Below are 14541 nucleotides of genomic sequence, written 5' to 3' on the forward strand. Positions count from 1 at the left end.
ACAGTAGATTTCGAAAGGTTTACCGATTAACCCGACCAATCACAGTAGTCTTCAATGCTTCGAACAAAACTTGCTGCTTCTTTTTGGGTGGCTTTACCAAACAACATAATGTCATCAACAAACATTAAATGGGTAATAGCGGGGCCATTTCTTGAGATCTTAAAACCTGCAATCTCACCAGCAGTATTTTTTGACATAAGCATTCTAGATAGGACATCGGCTGCCATTTTAAATAAGGCTGGGGACAATGGATCTCCTTGTCGCAGCCCACACGAGGGGGAGATAACTCCTTGCAAAGAACCATTCAGCAACAGCCCCATTTTCTCAACCTCGATACATTTTTCACCCATTTAACAAAGCTGCCATTGAAACCCAGGTTATTCAAAACCTCCAAAATAAAACCCCAACTCATCTTATCATACGCCTTCTCCATGTCTAGCTTGATCATCATGTAGCCCTTCTTCCCTTTCTTCTTTTCCATAGAATGGACAATTTCCTTAGCAACCGCCGTGTTTTCAGCAATCAACCTTCCTTGAACAAAAGCCGATTGTGCAGGCGAGATAATACGGGGCAAAAGACTTTTCAGCCGAATAGCTAGCACCTTTGATATGCACTTGTAAGCGACATTGCATAACGCTATTGGTCTATAGTCATTAACCCCAGAAGGACACTCTTTTTTTGGAATAAGAACCAAATTTGTGTTATTGATAAACTGTGGGAGTTCGAACATGTTGAAGAAATGAGAGACCATACTATAGAGATCATCCTTCACTGTTATCCAGTGTTGACGATAGAAACCAGTTGACATCCCGTCTGGCCCCGGGGCCTTCTCTTGCCCCATAGACTTCATACAAGCCTCAATTTCTTCTAATGACGGAATGGTACTCAATTTAGCATTCTCCTCCCTGGAAATTACTGGACCTTCCAGGCCAAACTCAATAGGTAAACAAGACTTTCTTTTGTCCTCAAAAATACTTTGGAACTTTTCAATAAATAGTTGCGCAATTGTTTGCTGGTCTCTCTCCCAAGTCCCGTTAGCAGTCTTGATCTCTTGAATGAAATTCCTCCTTCTTCTAACTACCGTGGTAGCCATGAAGAATTCAGTACACCTATCTCCCTGCTTAAGCCACGAAACTCTTGATTTTTGTCTCCAGAAGATCTCCTCCCTGGCCAGCACCTCATTTAGATTATCTCTGGCCGGTCCAAGCTCTTCCAATTGAACATTACTTGCTTTCTCCACCATTTCGAGCTTTATCCTGGCCTCCTTTACTTGTTGCCCAATACTTTTAAAATGGACTCTATTCCATTTTGTTAGATGATCTTTCGTTTTCTTCAACTTTCGATAAAAATTCACCATAGGATTATGGTGAAGTTGGTCTTTCCAAGCATTTTTTACTACCCAGAAGCATTTCGGATCTCTGGCCCACATAAGTTCATATTTGAACTGCGATTTTCTAACATTCGCCCCACCCTTCGTGTCAAGGAGAATAGGCCGATGATCTGATGTGGCGGCACTAAGAACTCGAACAATAGCATTTGGGTGAAGCATCCTCCAGTTCACAAAAGCCAGGGCTTGATCCAATCTAGCTCGTTTAAGTGTACACCCACTCCCGGTTCCTGACGTTTTTTGGAACCAAGTGAACTTCCCTCCATGAGCCCCTAAATCAATTACCCCCGTTCTTGAAACCATTCTCCGAAGGTCAAAAGAATACTTCGTAGCATTTCCTCTGTTTGAATAATGAAGGGTCTCATGATCCACCAACGTGCCATTGAGATCACCAATGAGCAAAGTCAGAATTGAATTGTTGATAATGAGGTCACTAACCCTATTCCAAAAAACTTCTTTTCCCGCTAAAACTGGAGGGCCATACACCCCTAGAAGGTTCCACGGGTTTCCAGGGGGGTCAGACTCAATGACAACACTGATTAAGTTCTTGTCGCCATGAGCATCCTCACAGCGCACCCCTCTTTTCCAATAAAGCCCAATTCCTCCCGCTCTTCCAACCGGAGGCACATAGACACCGTCAACAAAATGAAGTTTCCCACACAAGCTGTGAAATTTATCTAAGCTTAGTCTAGTTTCAGAGATAATAATCACCTCGGGATTGGATTGACGGATCAACGCCGTCAACTGACGAACTGCCACTTTGTTCCCGAGCCCACGGTAGTTCCAAGAAATAATCTTCATTGAGCATTTGGAGACTTTTGAGGGCAAGTCTCCATAGCCCCAAAGCAAAAAACCTGTGCAATGGTTTTTTCATTGGTAATTGTAGCGTCCTTAGTGGGCTGTTGCTGAGGATCTTCATTCTCCAGTATCTCTGAAATTACACAGTTGCTGGTAGAGTTTGGATTTTTGTCAATTATTACAAAATGGTTATCCAAATCAATAGCAAGCTCCACTGCCGAAGCATTCCAAGGATCACTATAGTGCTTCCTGTCCTTCTTCGAGATTCTCCTTTTTCCTTCTTTCTTTAGACAAATCGGTTTCGCAGACAAGGACGCTGCCTCTTTCAGGGGTCTTCCTCTTCTCCTTGATGATTTAACTTCAAGAAATTGCTGGAAAAGTGTCTGCTGTGTACGAGTTGCCAAAGCACATTGAGAAAAATTTTCTGAGGGGCTCCTTTGGAATGGGCACGCTGAGGTTCAGAGCAACGGTGGACTTATCTAAGCCTCTATTTTCAGGCTTCTTCCTCAGTCGAACTGGTATAAAAGATCTATGGCTGCAATACCAATACGAAAAGCTCCCAAAAATTTGTTTCAAATGTGGAATGATGACCCATGAACATAAATACTGCTTTAAAACTCCAATGGTGATAAAAGATGCAAATGGTGGTTTCTTCCCAATGTTTGGGAACTGGATGGCGGAGGATGCTTTGGAAAAATTGTCTTTTCACTCCCCATTACCGAGATGGTTTTCTGAGTGGATTATCTTCAAAAAGGCTGCTAAGGATGATAAAGTTAGAAATCTTCTCAAAACCCAAAATATAAGTCGTCAAGCCGAGAATGCGGAATGTCGAGAGCTTCAAAGGCAATATCCTGGGAAAAGAAGGCAGGTGGAAACGATTGTTGAAACCAGGAGTGATGCCGGAGAAGTTGTTCTGAACCGGTATCCGATGGTCCTATTGCCGGGGATAAAGTTTCCCCTTTCGAGAATACAGCAGACCTGGTGGTGGAAAAGATCATCCCAGAATTACCACTTGGAATGAAAAGGACCTGTCAAAAGCTAAAGGGGGTACAAGGCAGTGATAGCACAACCCTTGGGTCTGAGACAACTGATGAAGGAGAAGCAAGGTTAGCTGTCCAGTTTTCTCCAATTAGTGTAAACAATATTCAGAATGTGGTGGACATACAGAGAATCGATACTAATTGTGGAGGAGAAAAGAATATAGCCGTTGAAGGTGTTATTGGAGAGTCATCCAATAATGTGGCCCATAACCTGGAAGGCCCATTTGCTTATGGCCCAGAAAGGAAAAAGGCCCCATTAGATAAAAGCCAAGTATACCAAGGCCTCTTTGGCTCTCAAGCCCAACCTCTTAAGTGGCCTTCACAAGAGTGTTGGAACCTAGCTTTTGATCAACTGTTGGGCGCAACTACTCTAGACAAGTACCACCGTGAGCAGACTTTGTTCAATCCAATTATGGACATCGAAGATTTCAGATGTTATGAAGCGGAGCATGGCCCTAGGAAGCGCAAAGCTATGGATGGTTTCTTTATGTTACCAGCCGAAGGTAGTTGCAACTCATTTGATACTCCTTTGAAGATTAACGATTCAACCAGCTCTCCTCACCATGTGAAAGAGAATTTAAATATTTCTCCCCTGGATAATGGATGTAACTTCTCCCCTGGCTTGAAGAAAGAGAAGATATGTTATGACATTCTTTTGTGATATTTTTTTTCTTTCTAATGGTAAACATCAATTAAAAAATAATAAAAATGTCTTCATGTCATCAATCATCATTCGTATCATCTTCATTAGAGATTTCTAAGAACATCTCTAATGGATTGCTAAAATGTTGTGTTATAGTTTAGCATTTTTAATAAAATTAGCTCTCTAAGATCGGAGATGCGAAAATTAATCTATATTTGGCACAAAATATAGTTTTGTGATATTTTTGAATCAACTTTTACTATTATGCTCTAAGCATAATTGTAAATCTTGATACAAAATTTAATTCTCATCTAATACTTTATTTTTATTTTTTTGAATAATGATGAAATTTTATTAAATCAAATCATTCAAAACAAAAGATGCATAATCCATGGGTAACGCATCCCCAGAATAAGTACAATCAGCCTCAACAAGAGAAGATCGCGCAATAGCATGCGCAACCTTATTAGCAGATCGCTTAACAAAATTAAAAGAAACATCATCAATACCCGAACACACAGTCATACAATCAGAAAGTATATGGCCATAAGGAGAAGCCATATGTTTAAACTTTTGTAAATCCTTGATGACTCTCAAACAATCCGACTCCACCACCACATTCGTCCATCTCTTGTCTTTAATCCAACTCAGAGCCTCCTTTATGCCAATTGCTTCCACCACATGGGGCTTCAACACACCCTCTTTGAGTAAACTCTTAGCTTGTAAGACAACCCCAGCCGCTGTCCTTGCTATCAAACCAATCCCAAAACACCTCTCATTAGAGAAGATTGCACCATCAACATTAACTTTAATCATAGGAAATTGAGGGGCGGTCCAATGCTCTAGAATTCAATATCCGAACCATTAACATCATGAGTAGGAACGGTGTTCTTATGAACATTATACCAATCAATAAAGTTCAACTTAGCTAATGTCACAACCTCACTAACCTCGGGTCTTTTGGAGTTCCAAACTAACTCATTTCGATGCTTCCATATGGCCCAAACTATCATAGAAGCCTCAAGCTTCTCGGACACAGTCCACGCCCGAAGACCCGCTTCAAACCAGGCTGCAAATGTCATGGCAGCAGTAGCCACGGTAGGAACATGAGACAAACTCCAACAACCTTGTGCAAAAGAGCATCGGACAAGGACATGGAGAGAGGTTTCTGGAGCCGAATTACAAAACGGACAATGGGTGTCGATGGGCACATGTTTGGTTGAAAGCTGAAATCTCGTTGGAAGACAATTAGAGGTTACTCGCCACAGGAAATCTAGCACCTTTGGAGGAAGTTTCAGCTGCCATAGATCTTTCCAAAAGCCCAAATTAGCCTCCATAGTGTTGCTTCCTTTGATTACTTGTTGCAAAGCGTAAGCACTTTTAACTGTGAACAAGCCATTGTCTTCCTTCATCCAATACCAAGTATCATAGCCAATATTCCTTGTAAGAGGAATTTGCCAAACCAAAGCTTGATCTCTTTCATTTAGAACATCCAAAACAACTTCTCCATCCCATTCCAATGAGTCAATTTTCATCAAAGAGCTAACCATATTTCCCACAAGGGCAGGGTGCCGAGACTCAATGTATGGATTCAAATCATTGGCTAGCCATGGATCAATCAAGATGTTCGTTGTAGACCCATCCCCTACCAACTTTCGAACCCCTGCTCGAACCAAGTCTTTGGCTTCTAACACACTCCTCCAAATATAACTTGGATTGGAACCAAGAGTAGCTGAAAGGAAAGACCCCGAAGGGAAGTATCGGGCTTTAAAAATTCTTCCCATCAAACTCTTGGCCCAAGTGAGAACCCTCCATTATTGCTTAGCCAACAAAGCAAGATTGAAATCTCTGAAATCCTGAAATCCCATGCCACCATTAGCTTTGTGAGTCGAAAGCTTATCCCACCTCATCCAATGAATCCCCTTGTTAGAAGTAGATCGCCACCAGAATTGACTAATGGAACGCTCAATATCATTGCAAATTCCAACAGGGATAAGGAAAACATTCATGGTGTAAGCAGGCAAAGCTTGAACAACTGATTTGATTAGCACTTCTTTACCAGCTCTAGAGAGAAACTTGTTGTCCCAAGTCTGAATTCGCTTATGCACCTTGTCTTTCACATAACCAAAGACAACATTTTTATTTCTTCCTACCGTACTAGGAAGGCCCAGGTACTTGCTATGCTCATCCGCCTCCGGAATACCCATCCTAGCACAAATGATTTGTCTTGTTGCTGAAGCCGTATTTGTACTAAAGAACACTGAAGACTTCTCAAAGTTCACTTGCTGACCAGTAGCCATAGAAAAAAGTTGAAGAAGTTGCAACACACGGGTTACTTCCCCATTCGTAGCTTTACAATAAAGGAAGCTATCATCAGCAAATAACATATGAGACACAACCGGTGCACCATTAGCAACTTTGATTCCATGAATCCACTTCTTCTCTTTAAATCTTCGAATGACAGCAGAAAAACATTCAGCACAAACAAGAAATAAATAAGGAGATATGGGATCCCCCTGTCGAAGTCCTCTACTTGGCACAATCGGCCCCAAAGAATGGCCAGTTGTCACTATCTGATACTGCACCGATGAAAGACACCCAAAAATAAGTCGAACTCATTTATCAGCAAAACCCATTCGTCTCATCATTGCACACAAAAAGTGCCAATCCACTTTGTCATAAGCTTTGCTCAAGTCCAACTTCAGCGCCATATACTCATCCTTGCCGACTTGCTTTCTCTTTAAATAGTGCAAAACTTCAAAGCTAACCATAATATTATCAGTAATTAATCTCCCAGGAATGAAAGCACTTTGATTCAAGGAAATAATCTCAGATAATAGTCCCTTCATTCTGTTAGCAAGCACTTTGGTAATGATCTTAGCAATAACATTACAAAGAGAGATAGGATGCAACTCACTCATTCGATCTGGCTTCTTCTTCTTAGGAATGAGGACAATATTAGTATCATTCATCCCATTCGGCATTTCCTCATTAATCCAAAAATTTCTAACAGTATTGATCACATCATTACCAACAATCGACCAATATTTTTGAAAGAATTTAGGATTCATACCATCAGGCCCCGGAAATTTATCGGAGTGCATTTGAAACACCGCATCTTTGACTTCCTCTTCCCCAACCGGCCGAAGCAAGAAAACATTGTGTTCCTCCCGAACTGAAGGAGTGACACAATCCAGCACATCATCCCATCTAGTAGGCTCAGCAGTAAAAGCTTTGAATAGAAATCAACAATGACTGTCTCTAATCCACTATCCCAATGTCGCAAGGTTCCCTCATCATCTTTCAAACAGAAAATTTGATTGTTGCGTCTTCTGGTACTAGCTTTAGAGTGAAAGAACTTACTATTTTGGTCTCCTTCTTTCAACCAAAGTTGTTTGGATCTTTGTTTCCAAAATGTTTCCCTCTGATTAAGCACCGCAAAGAGCTCCTTTTTAGCACTATAAAAAAGTTGCTTCCCCTCATCATCTCGCCTACTTTTATACCTTTTCAACTCCCGATTGCAACTTTTTATTCGAGAAGCAAAGCTCCCAAAAACTTATTTTCCCCAATCATTAAGCTCTCGGCCACACTCCTCAATTTTTTCCCCAATGTCGTGGCCTCTCATTCTATCCCAACATCTTCGGATAACCTCTTCACATCCTTGGTGAGTCGTCCACCAATTTTCAAATTTGAACCGGTGCTCATGAGTGAAAACCGTACCCATGCAAAGCTCCATAAGCAAAGGAGAGTGATCCGATGGAGAGACTTCTAGATTAGTAAGTTTAGCCATCGGGAAGATGCTCAACCAATCATTATTCACCAAAGCTCTATCTAATCTAGCTTCAATCCAATTAGGTGAATCCCTACTCTTCTCCCAAGTAAAAGGATGACCATGCATCTCCATGTCTCGCAAACCACACAACCGAAGTGCCTCTTGAAACCCTTCAATAAGCCACACCGAATAAGGTTGTCCTCCCACTTTCTCGGATTGACTAAGGACATTGTTAAAGTCTCCCATAAGGCACCATGGCAAAGTTGAACGACTAAGAAGAGTTGTTAACAGATCCCAAGTTTTCTTTCTAAGACTCCGATTTGGTTCACCATACACCCCCGTGAATCTAAACTCCCGTTGTCCTTCGAAAGAAACCTTACAATCAATATGGTTCTCAAAAAAGGTGTCTACCGAAACCTCATCTTCATTCTTCCATAGCAATGCCAAACCCCCACTTCTTCCGTGGGCCTCTACCACAAAACATCCCTCAAAGCCCAACGTTCTACTCAAAGTATCCACCTTCATCTTTTTACTCAAAATTTCACACAAAAATACGATATTGGGCAGTTGATTAGTAACCAACTCTTTAAGGAACTGAATATTCCGTGATGGCCCAAGCCCACGGCAGTTCCAAGATAAGATTTTCATGATGATGGGCGAGCCCCAATACCAAGGCCCGCCAAAGATGAGTTTTTTGAAAAGTTACTCACAATCTTTTCCACGTCAGCATTTCCTTCTATATCTTCTTTTGTCATCTTTCTTTTTTTATTATCAAAAATAACTAGGCTATCATTTTGTGGAGTAATGATATCCTTCCCCAAATCCTTACCATTATTATTCTGTTGACTCTCCAAAAAGACAGCCCGATCCCCTCCAATCGCTCCCCCCATTCTTGCTACATTAATGCTCTGATCACCTCCCCCATTCTCAGCCATGTTCCCTTGATTCTCGGACCTTGCAGCTGAAAAAGTTCGGCCGTTAATGGTGGCTGAACCATGCATCCCAGGACCAGCTGTTCCAGACGACGCCGCCGCTGCCGGAGACCAGCCTCTGATTCGTAGCCATCTTGCCCCAATGTTCTTATGATTACGTTGAGGAAGCGCTTTCATGAACTCTCCATAAGGCTTCTCAATTTGATCGATTGGTTGATGAAAAAGACGTGGGCAAAACTTATCGGAATGACCAATAATTCCACATATAAAACAAAAAGTAGGTGATCTCTCATATTTGAAATTAATCCAAAACCGATTCCCGTCTTCTTTTGTGATCTTCATCCTCCTTCGTAATGGCTTATCGATATTCAAAGTAATTCTCATCCTAAGATAGTCCCTCCATACGCCAATGAAGTTTTTAGGATCGGATTCCAAGTACGTCCCCATTGTATTCCCCACTTTGCGGATCGTTGATTCCGACATACACCCGGGTTCCACATCATGAAGTTGAACCCAAATATCAAGCGTATTCAGAGCTAGAAGCTTCGGGTCTCCACCAACCTTCAATCTCTTGATAATCAATTGCATTCTATCATATGTCCAAGGGCTACCATTCATCATCTAATACTTTATTAAAAACATATACTAATAATAATATAAAAGTAAATATAAAATTTAATAATAAAATAATAATAATTAAAAAAGTCTTTTAATGTAAATTAGCATGCTAACTTAACTTTAATAATAAAATATTAAAAATAGCATAATAATAAATATAAAAGTATAGTATTTATTATGATGCAAATTTTATATCATGCTATATTGTGATCTAAATTTGAATTACTTTTTGTTATGTGAGATATTTGCATCACAATTTGGTATACCATTAGAGTAGAATTTTGACAAAATGAGTTATATTTTGTATTTGTATTTCCATTGGAGATGCTCTAAGATAGCTCACTTTGTTAAAAGTGTGCCAAATTATGATGCAAAATTTGAATTACAATATAACTACAAAATTTAAATTACTATAAATACTATGTTTTTATATTTATCATTAATATGTTCTTTTACATTAAATAACTTGCATTATTGTTATTAAATTTATATTTAATTTTGTATTATTATTATTGTTTTATATTTTTTAATAAATTATTAAATGAGCATTAAATGATATTAAGTATTGCATAAGATTTACAATTATATAATAGAACACAATAATAAAAGTTAATATAAAAATATTATATAACTCAATTTTTAATAATCTAATAGTATGTATCAAATTTAACACACAATAAATTTAATTTTTTTAATTATAATTTCGTTATTAATCATTAATGATAAATTTTAATACACATTTTTTAATTACAATATTATCAATATTAATTTTTTCTACATTTAATTTAATGATAATCATTAATATATTTTACTTTGTCATAAGTGCAAATATTGTAGCAAATATAAAACTTTTCAGTTTGTGATAAAGTCAGCACAATATTTAGCCAATTTTCATGTCATAACTATTTTTCTGAGGTTATCCGTCTCCAGACTGACTATTATTCTTTATTGTCTCGTTTAGAACGCCTTATTATGTCGTATTGTATTGTATTATATTGAATTGTATTTTGTGCAATATTTTTATGTAAAACTATATGTGGTATTGACTTTTATGAACACCTAACTATATAATAATTTAGTATAAATTAAAGTTTAACATAGTATTATATAAAAATATGATATATAATCAAATTCAATATAATACAATGCAACACAATACGACCTAATACAACGAGCCCTATAGTTATTATTATACGCACTGTCTAATTTCAACTTTGTTCACCTTGTTTAAGTATACTAGACATAAAAAATGGAGAGATTTGGATAATGCAGACTTTCGTGAATGTAAACAATTGATTGAATATGTACATTACTCCATATTATTACCAGAATCTCCCTGAAAATGGAGATTACAGAGAAGCATTTTCAACTGGGCCAGCCACAATTTTTCCATATTAATTATGTCTGACCCAAACAAATAATAGAAGCATTAAGTAATAAAAGTAAAAAAAAAAAAGTAATAAAAGTAAATTATGATATCTCTGTCACGTCCAAAATCGGACATCCCTGATATTTTAGTTATCATAATTTCTTTAAGCCAAATTTCCAGACCATTCTACTCCCGCTGTCTCCACTAAGAATTTCTGGGCATAAAAATCATTGGATAATCGTTCTACTTCTTCTGGATCCTTTGAGTTGTTGATATAACTAATGAAAAACCAGTGTGTTAAGTTGTTGCTCCACTTCGTCCCAGTTATGAACTTTGGTCACAAGAGGGTGTTCATCAATAGAATTGATTTTGCACCAAGGATAGGAGTTCTCATAATCAAAAAGTAGTACCCTTATTCCAACATTAGCACACTCGATGGCGTACCTAGGATTATCATCAATTAAAACTTTGGCTCCTAAAGATCTGACAGATAAAGGTAAACAAACGAGATCAAACACGTCAGTAGGCAAGCGTAATCCACTAATTAGCTCATTTGATACAGTACATGCACAAGAGGATTTCAAATTATGAGGAAAAACACAAACACACAAGAGTAGATCATAAGCAATAGACATACCTGCATATATCAGACTTAGGCCTTGAAGCTCCATTAAGAGCAAAATGGTTGCCAAAGTGAATCTCCTGAAAAAGACCTGGAAAGTGTTCCTCAATCCACTCGATCGTGTGGTCCTTAATGGCATTCTGCCTAGACCTATAGACACATAAAACAATCAAGTTGATATAGATTCACATCCAAATATGAAAAACATTTGTAGTCATACGTACGTCACAACAGAAAGGCTACAGAATCTTGATAGCTTGTGAATCGCTTTCTGAGCACCTGGAAGAGGGTGGATCCCAGTCTTGAAATACGGTGTCTTAAAGAATTCATGTACACGAATATCAGCTGTCATGGCACAATAGTAGTTCTAAAATCAATTGACCAATCAAAGTACGCTAAAAATAATTGCTTACAAAACCATCTGAATGAACAGCTTTTCACTGTAGATGATAGTAATTTTCTTTGACACTAGTAACACATTTGGAAAACTCGACTAACTGTTCCATCGCCCATTAGCAAAATCAGTGCATTGCTCAAAATTCAAATAAGTCAAACTAGTGAAAAATATAATACCTTCATCCCGGGAGCAGTTCCATATCTGCAGCACAAAAAGTAGATTTCACAATAAGACTACATCCACAACTGTAAGTTCTCCTCCACAGTAAAATCCTCATATAGGGACAAGGAAAAAATATCTTGTGATAAAGTTATTAAGAAGTTGACACCAACTGATACTACATTATCTCAAGTCAAACTGCAGAAAACATATGTTGTTCTAGTCTCTTCAGGAAGGATCTTAATGAATTAAAATTTTAAAAGACCACACAAGACAGAAAGACTAAAAATGTGTCAAATAATATAATGGACCATGGAATACTAATGAGGTGGTAACGAGATATACCTTGAAGAACTCATACACATGGTATTCCGAAACTGAATGGTTTGAAGAATAACGGTCCGCAATAAACCTGTTCAAAGCCGACACAAAGTTTCCCAGAACTAAAAACGAAAGAGCACAAACCATGTGTCAGACCCTAATAAACACCACTCACAGATAGAAAAACCTACATAAGTTAGAACCCCATGCCTTAATACACAGCTACTATAAACTTGTAATTTGTAAAGAAAGAAAGCAAAGATCGCTACACTTTTTCACACTTCAATAAATTTGTCAAATGAGGTGATGATAGACATTAAAAAAGTAAAGACTTTCATCGTCAAAATTGAACTTTTTTGACAATTCTACCCAAAAGAAAAAAAAACTGGCATAATTGTAATGGCATACAAAAGTAAAAAAAAATAATTGTTTCAAACATTAAAGAAAAGCATTAAAAAAAAAGCTTGAGACAAAGAAAAATACCCTCGTCTACATCAACCGCAACAGCAATTTTTTCACGGGGCAAAGAATGGTTAGGAAATCCAAGAAGCTTGCTACGCCCGTATGAAGCTGTGTCACTTCCATTTGGGGCCACGGTACGAGCATCAGTGGTACGAAAGTCTTGCAATGCAGAAAAGCCCTCCAATTCCAAATCACGAACGAATTGAGCCTTATGGTGATCAAAGCCACTGCTTAGACGACCCCCATTGTTGGCTTTACTACTATTAGTATGGAGTGAACGACCACGAGGGTTGCGATTATTGTTGTGATTAGTAAGAGAATCTGAATCAAAGCAACCTCTCACAGACGAAGAAGTACTATAATAACGCGACGAAAGTGGAATGGTGAAGTTAGATTGCTCCGAAGAAGAAGAATAAGAAGAGGAGGGGTCGATTTGAAATCCTCTGTAGAAAAAAGCGTCGCTGGGAATTGTAAGAGCAGCCATCTCCTTGAAAAAGAAGCGAATTATGCCTTGTTTCTTCGACAACAACATAACGAATGCCTCTCACTCAAATGCCCACCAGCGCCGATGCCGCCATTGCCACTACCTTCAACATCACAATAACACAAGCAAAAAAGAAAAACTAAACCCTAAGAAACTCAATTCCAAAAACCCCCCACAAAAAAAAAAGAAAGAAAAAGGACAAAGTTAAGATCTAGGTGGGTTGCTCTTCCCCTTGCGAATCAAACAAAAGCATAACCCATCGAATCCAAAGTGTGATTGGAAGGGGAGAGTGAAGAAAAATCCTAAGGGTTTAAGGTAAAAGTTAGATCAAGGATGACGCTCGATTGGGAATATTCATAAAAATTCCAATCCAAGAAAACATTAAAGAATAAGAATAATATAATAGTAATATAATACGTAATGAAATTGAATTGGGATATATTCGTACCACCTCCAATCACCAATGCACGATGGTCGACGCTTATGAAAAGTAGTCTCACTGTGTCTTATAATTAGGGTTAAAAGAAGGGGAATCTAAATGTATGGAATTGTGAGTTGAAGAAGAAGAAGAAGAAAACCTAATTATTGATTAATGCGAAGATTCTGGCTTTATTTTCGATTTTCCTTTTTTGCACTCTTTTATTTATTTATTTATTTATTTTCTCATTAATTATTTTGTTTCTCTTCCTCTCCACTAGGGCTGTACAGAAATTTTCGTAAACCGCCCAACCCGAATAATCCGACTAAACCAAACCGACAAAACCGAAAAAAAATACAAACCGACATAACTTGACAAAATTCTAAACCGCCCAATCTGTAAATTGGGCGGGTTGAATTTTGACCCAAACCGCCCAATGAACCCGCCCAAACCGATTTAACCCGATTAAGAGTTTTTTTTTTTTTTTATATATATATTATATATTATATAATATATAATAATATATAATATATATTAAAAAAAACCCAATCCCTAAATTGAATTTAGATTTGGAATATTATGTATTTAATGTTATTAATTTTTATTTTAGTTGAATCTGAAAAAAAAAAAAAAAAAAAAAAAAAAAAAATCCTAATTCGGTTTGGGCGGGTTAACCCGCCCAACCCGCCCAACCCGTCGGTCGGGTCCAGAATTTTTTTTTTTTAAAATTGGGCAGTTTGCATGCAGAATTTTATAACCCGATCTTTATGTCGGGTTGGAAAATATATAGTATAAACCGACTAAACCGACCGATGTACAGCCCTACTCTCCACTACAACAATTCACCGCCCTTTCTTGCTCAATCTCTCTTTTATTTTTATTTTTATTTTGTGTTTATTTATTTTGTAGATGGGATGGGAATTTGTGCTAATAACTTGTTTATTTATTCCATTTTCAAAAAAAAAAAAAATTGTTTATTTATTTTGGAGATCGAAATGTCACTTTCCTAATAAAGCATAATAAGAAAAAAAAGAAAAAAGAAAAACAATTTGTCCAAGTACTCAATCACAAAAATTAAAAGGGACCCACTGGCCGTGACAAATCGCTACCACCAACCAC

At 37.8% G+C, this 14541-nt stretch overlaps 2 protein-coding genes across 7 annotated transcripts; both read right to left on the bottom strand.

The window, feature by feature from the left end:
• Positions 1–4222: 4222 nt before the first annotated feature.
• Positions 4223–4684, bottom strand: LOC133032114 (uncharacterized). Its single transcript, XM_061105963.1, has one exon. The coding sequence runs from the start codon at positions 4682–4684 to the stop codon at positions 4223–4225; it is 462 nt and encodes a 153-aa protein (XP_060961946.1).
• A 5780-nt stretch (positions 4685–10464) lies between these two features.
• On the bottom strand, positions 10465–13695 carry LOC115705497 (uncharacterized). Of its 6 annotated transcripts, none has more exons than XM_030632839.2 (7): positions 13456–13695; positions 12542–13107; positions 12083–12180; positions 11755–11779; positions 11406–11526; positions 11197–11331; positions 10465–11042 (listed from the first exon to the last, which is right to left on the bottom strand). In XM_030632839.2, the coding sequence occupies exons 2-7, from the start codon at positions 13050–13052 to the stop codon at positions 10838–10840; spliced, it is 1095 nt and encodes a 364-aa protein (XP_030488699.2). In that variant the 5' UTR covers positions 13053–13107; positions 13456–13695; the 3' UTR covers positions 10465–10837. The 6 variants fall into 6 exon arrangements, with proteins under 6 accessions (XP_030488699.2, XP_030488697.2, XP_030488698.2 ...); XM_030632837.2 differs by having other exon boundaries at positions 13453–13695; XM_030632838.2 differs by having other exon boundaries at positions 12542–13306; positions 13453–13695.
• Between the last annotated feature and the right edge of the window lie 846 nt (positions 13696–14541).

This window comes from Cannabis sativa, chromosome 1 (genome assembly GCF_029168945.1).
Source record: "Cannabis sativa cultivar Pink pepper isolate KNU-18-1 chromosome 1, ASM2916894v1, whole genome shotgun sequence".
Classification (NCBI taxonomy): Eukaryota; Viridiplantae; Streptophyta; class Magnoliopsida; order Rosales; family Cannabaceae; genus Cannabis; species Cannabis sativa.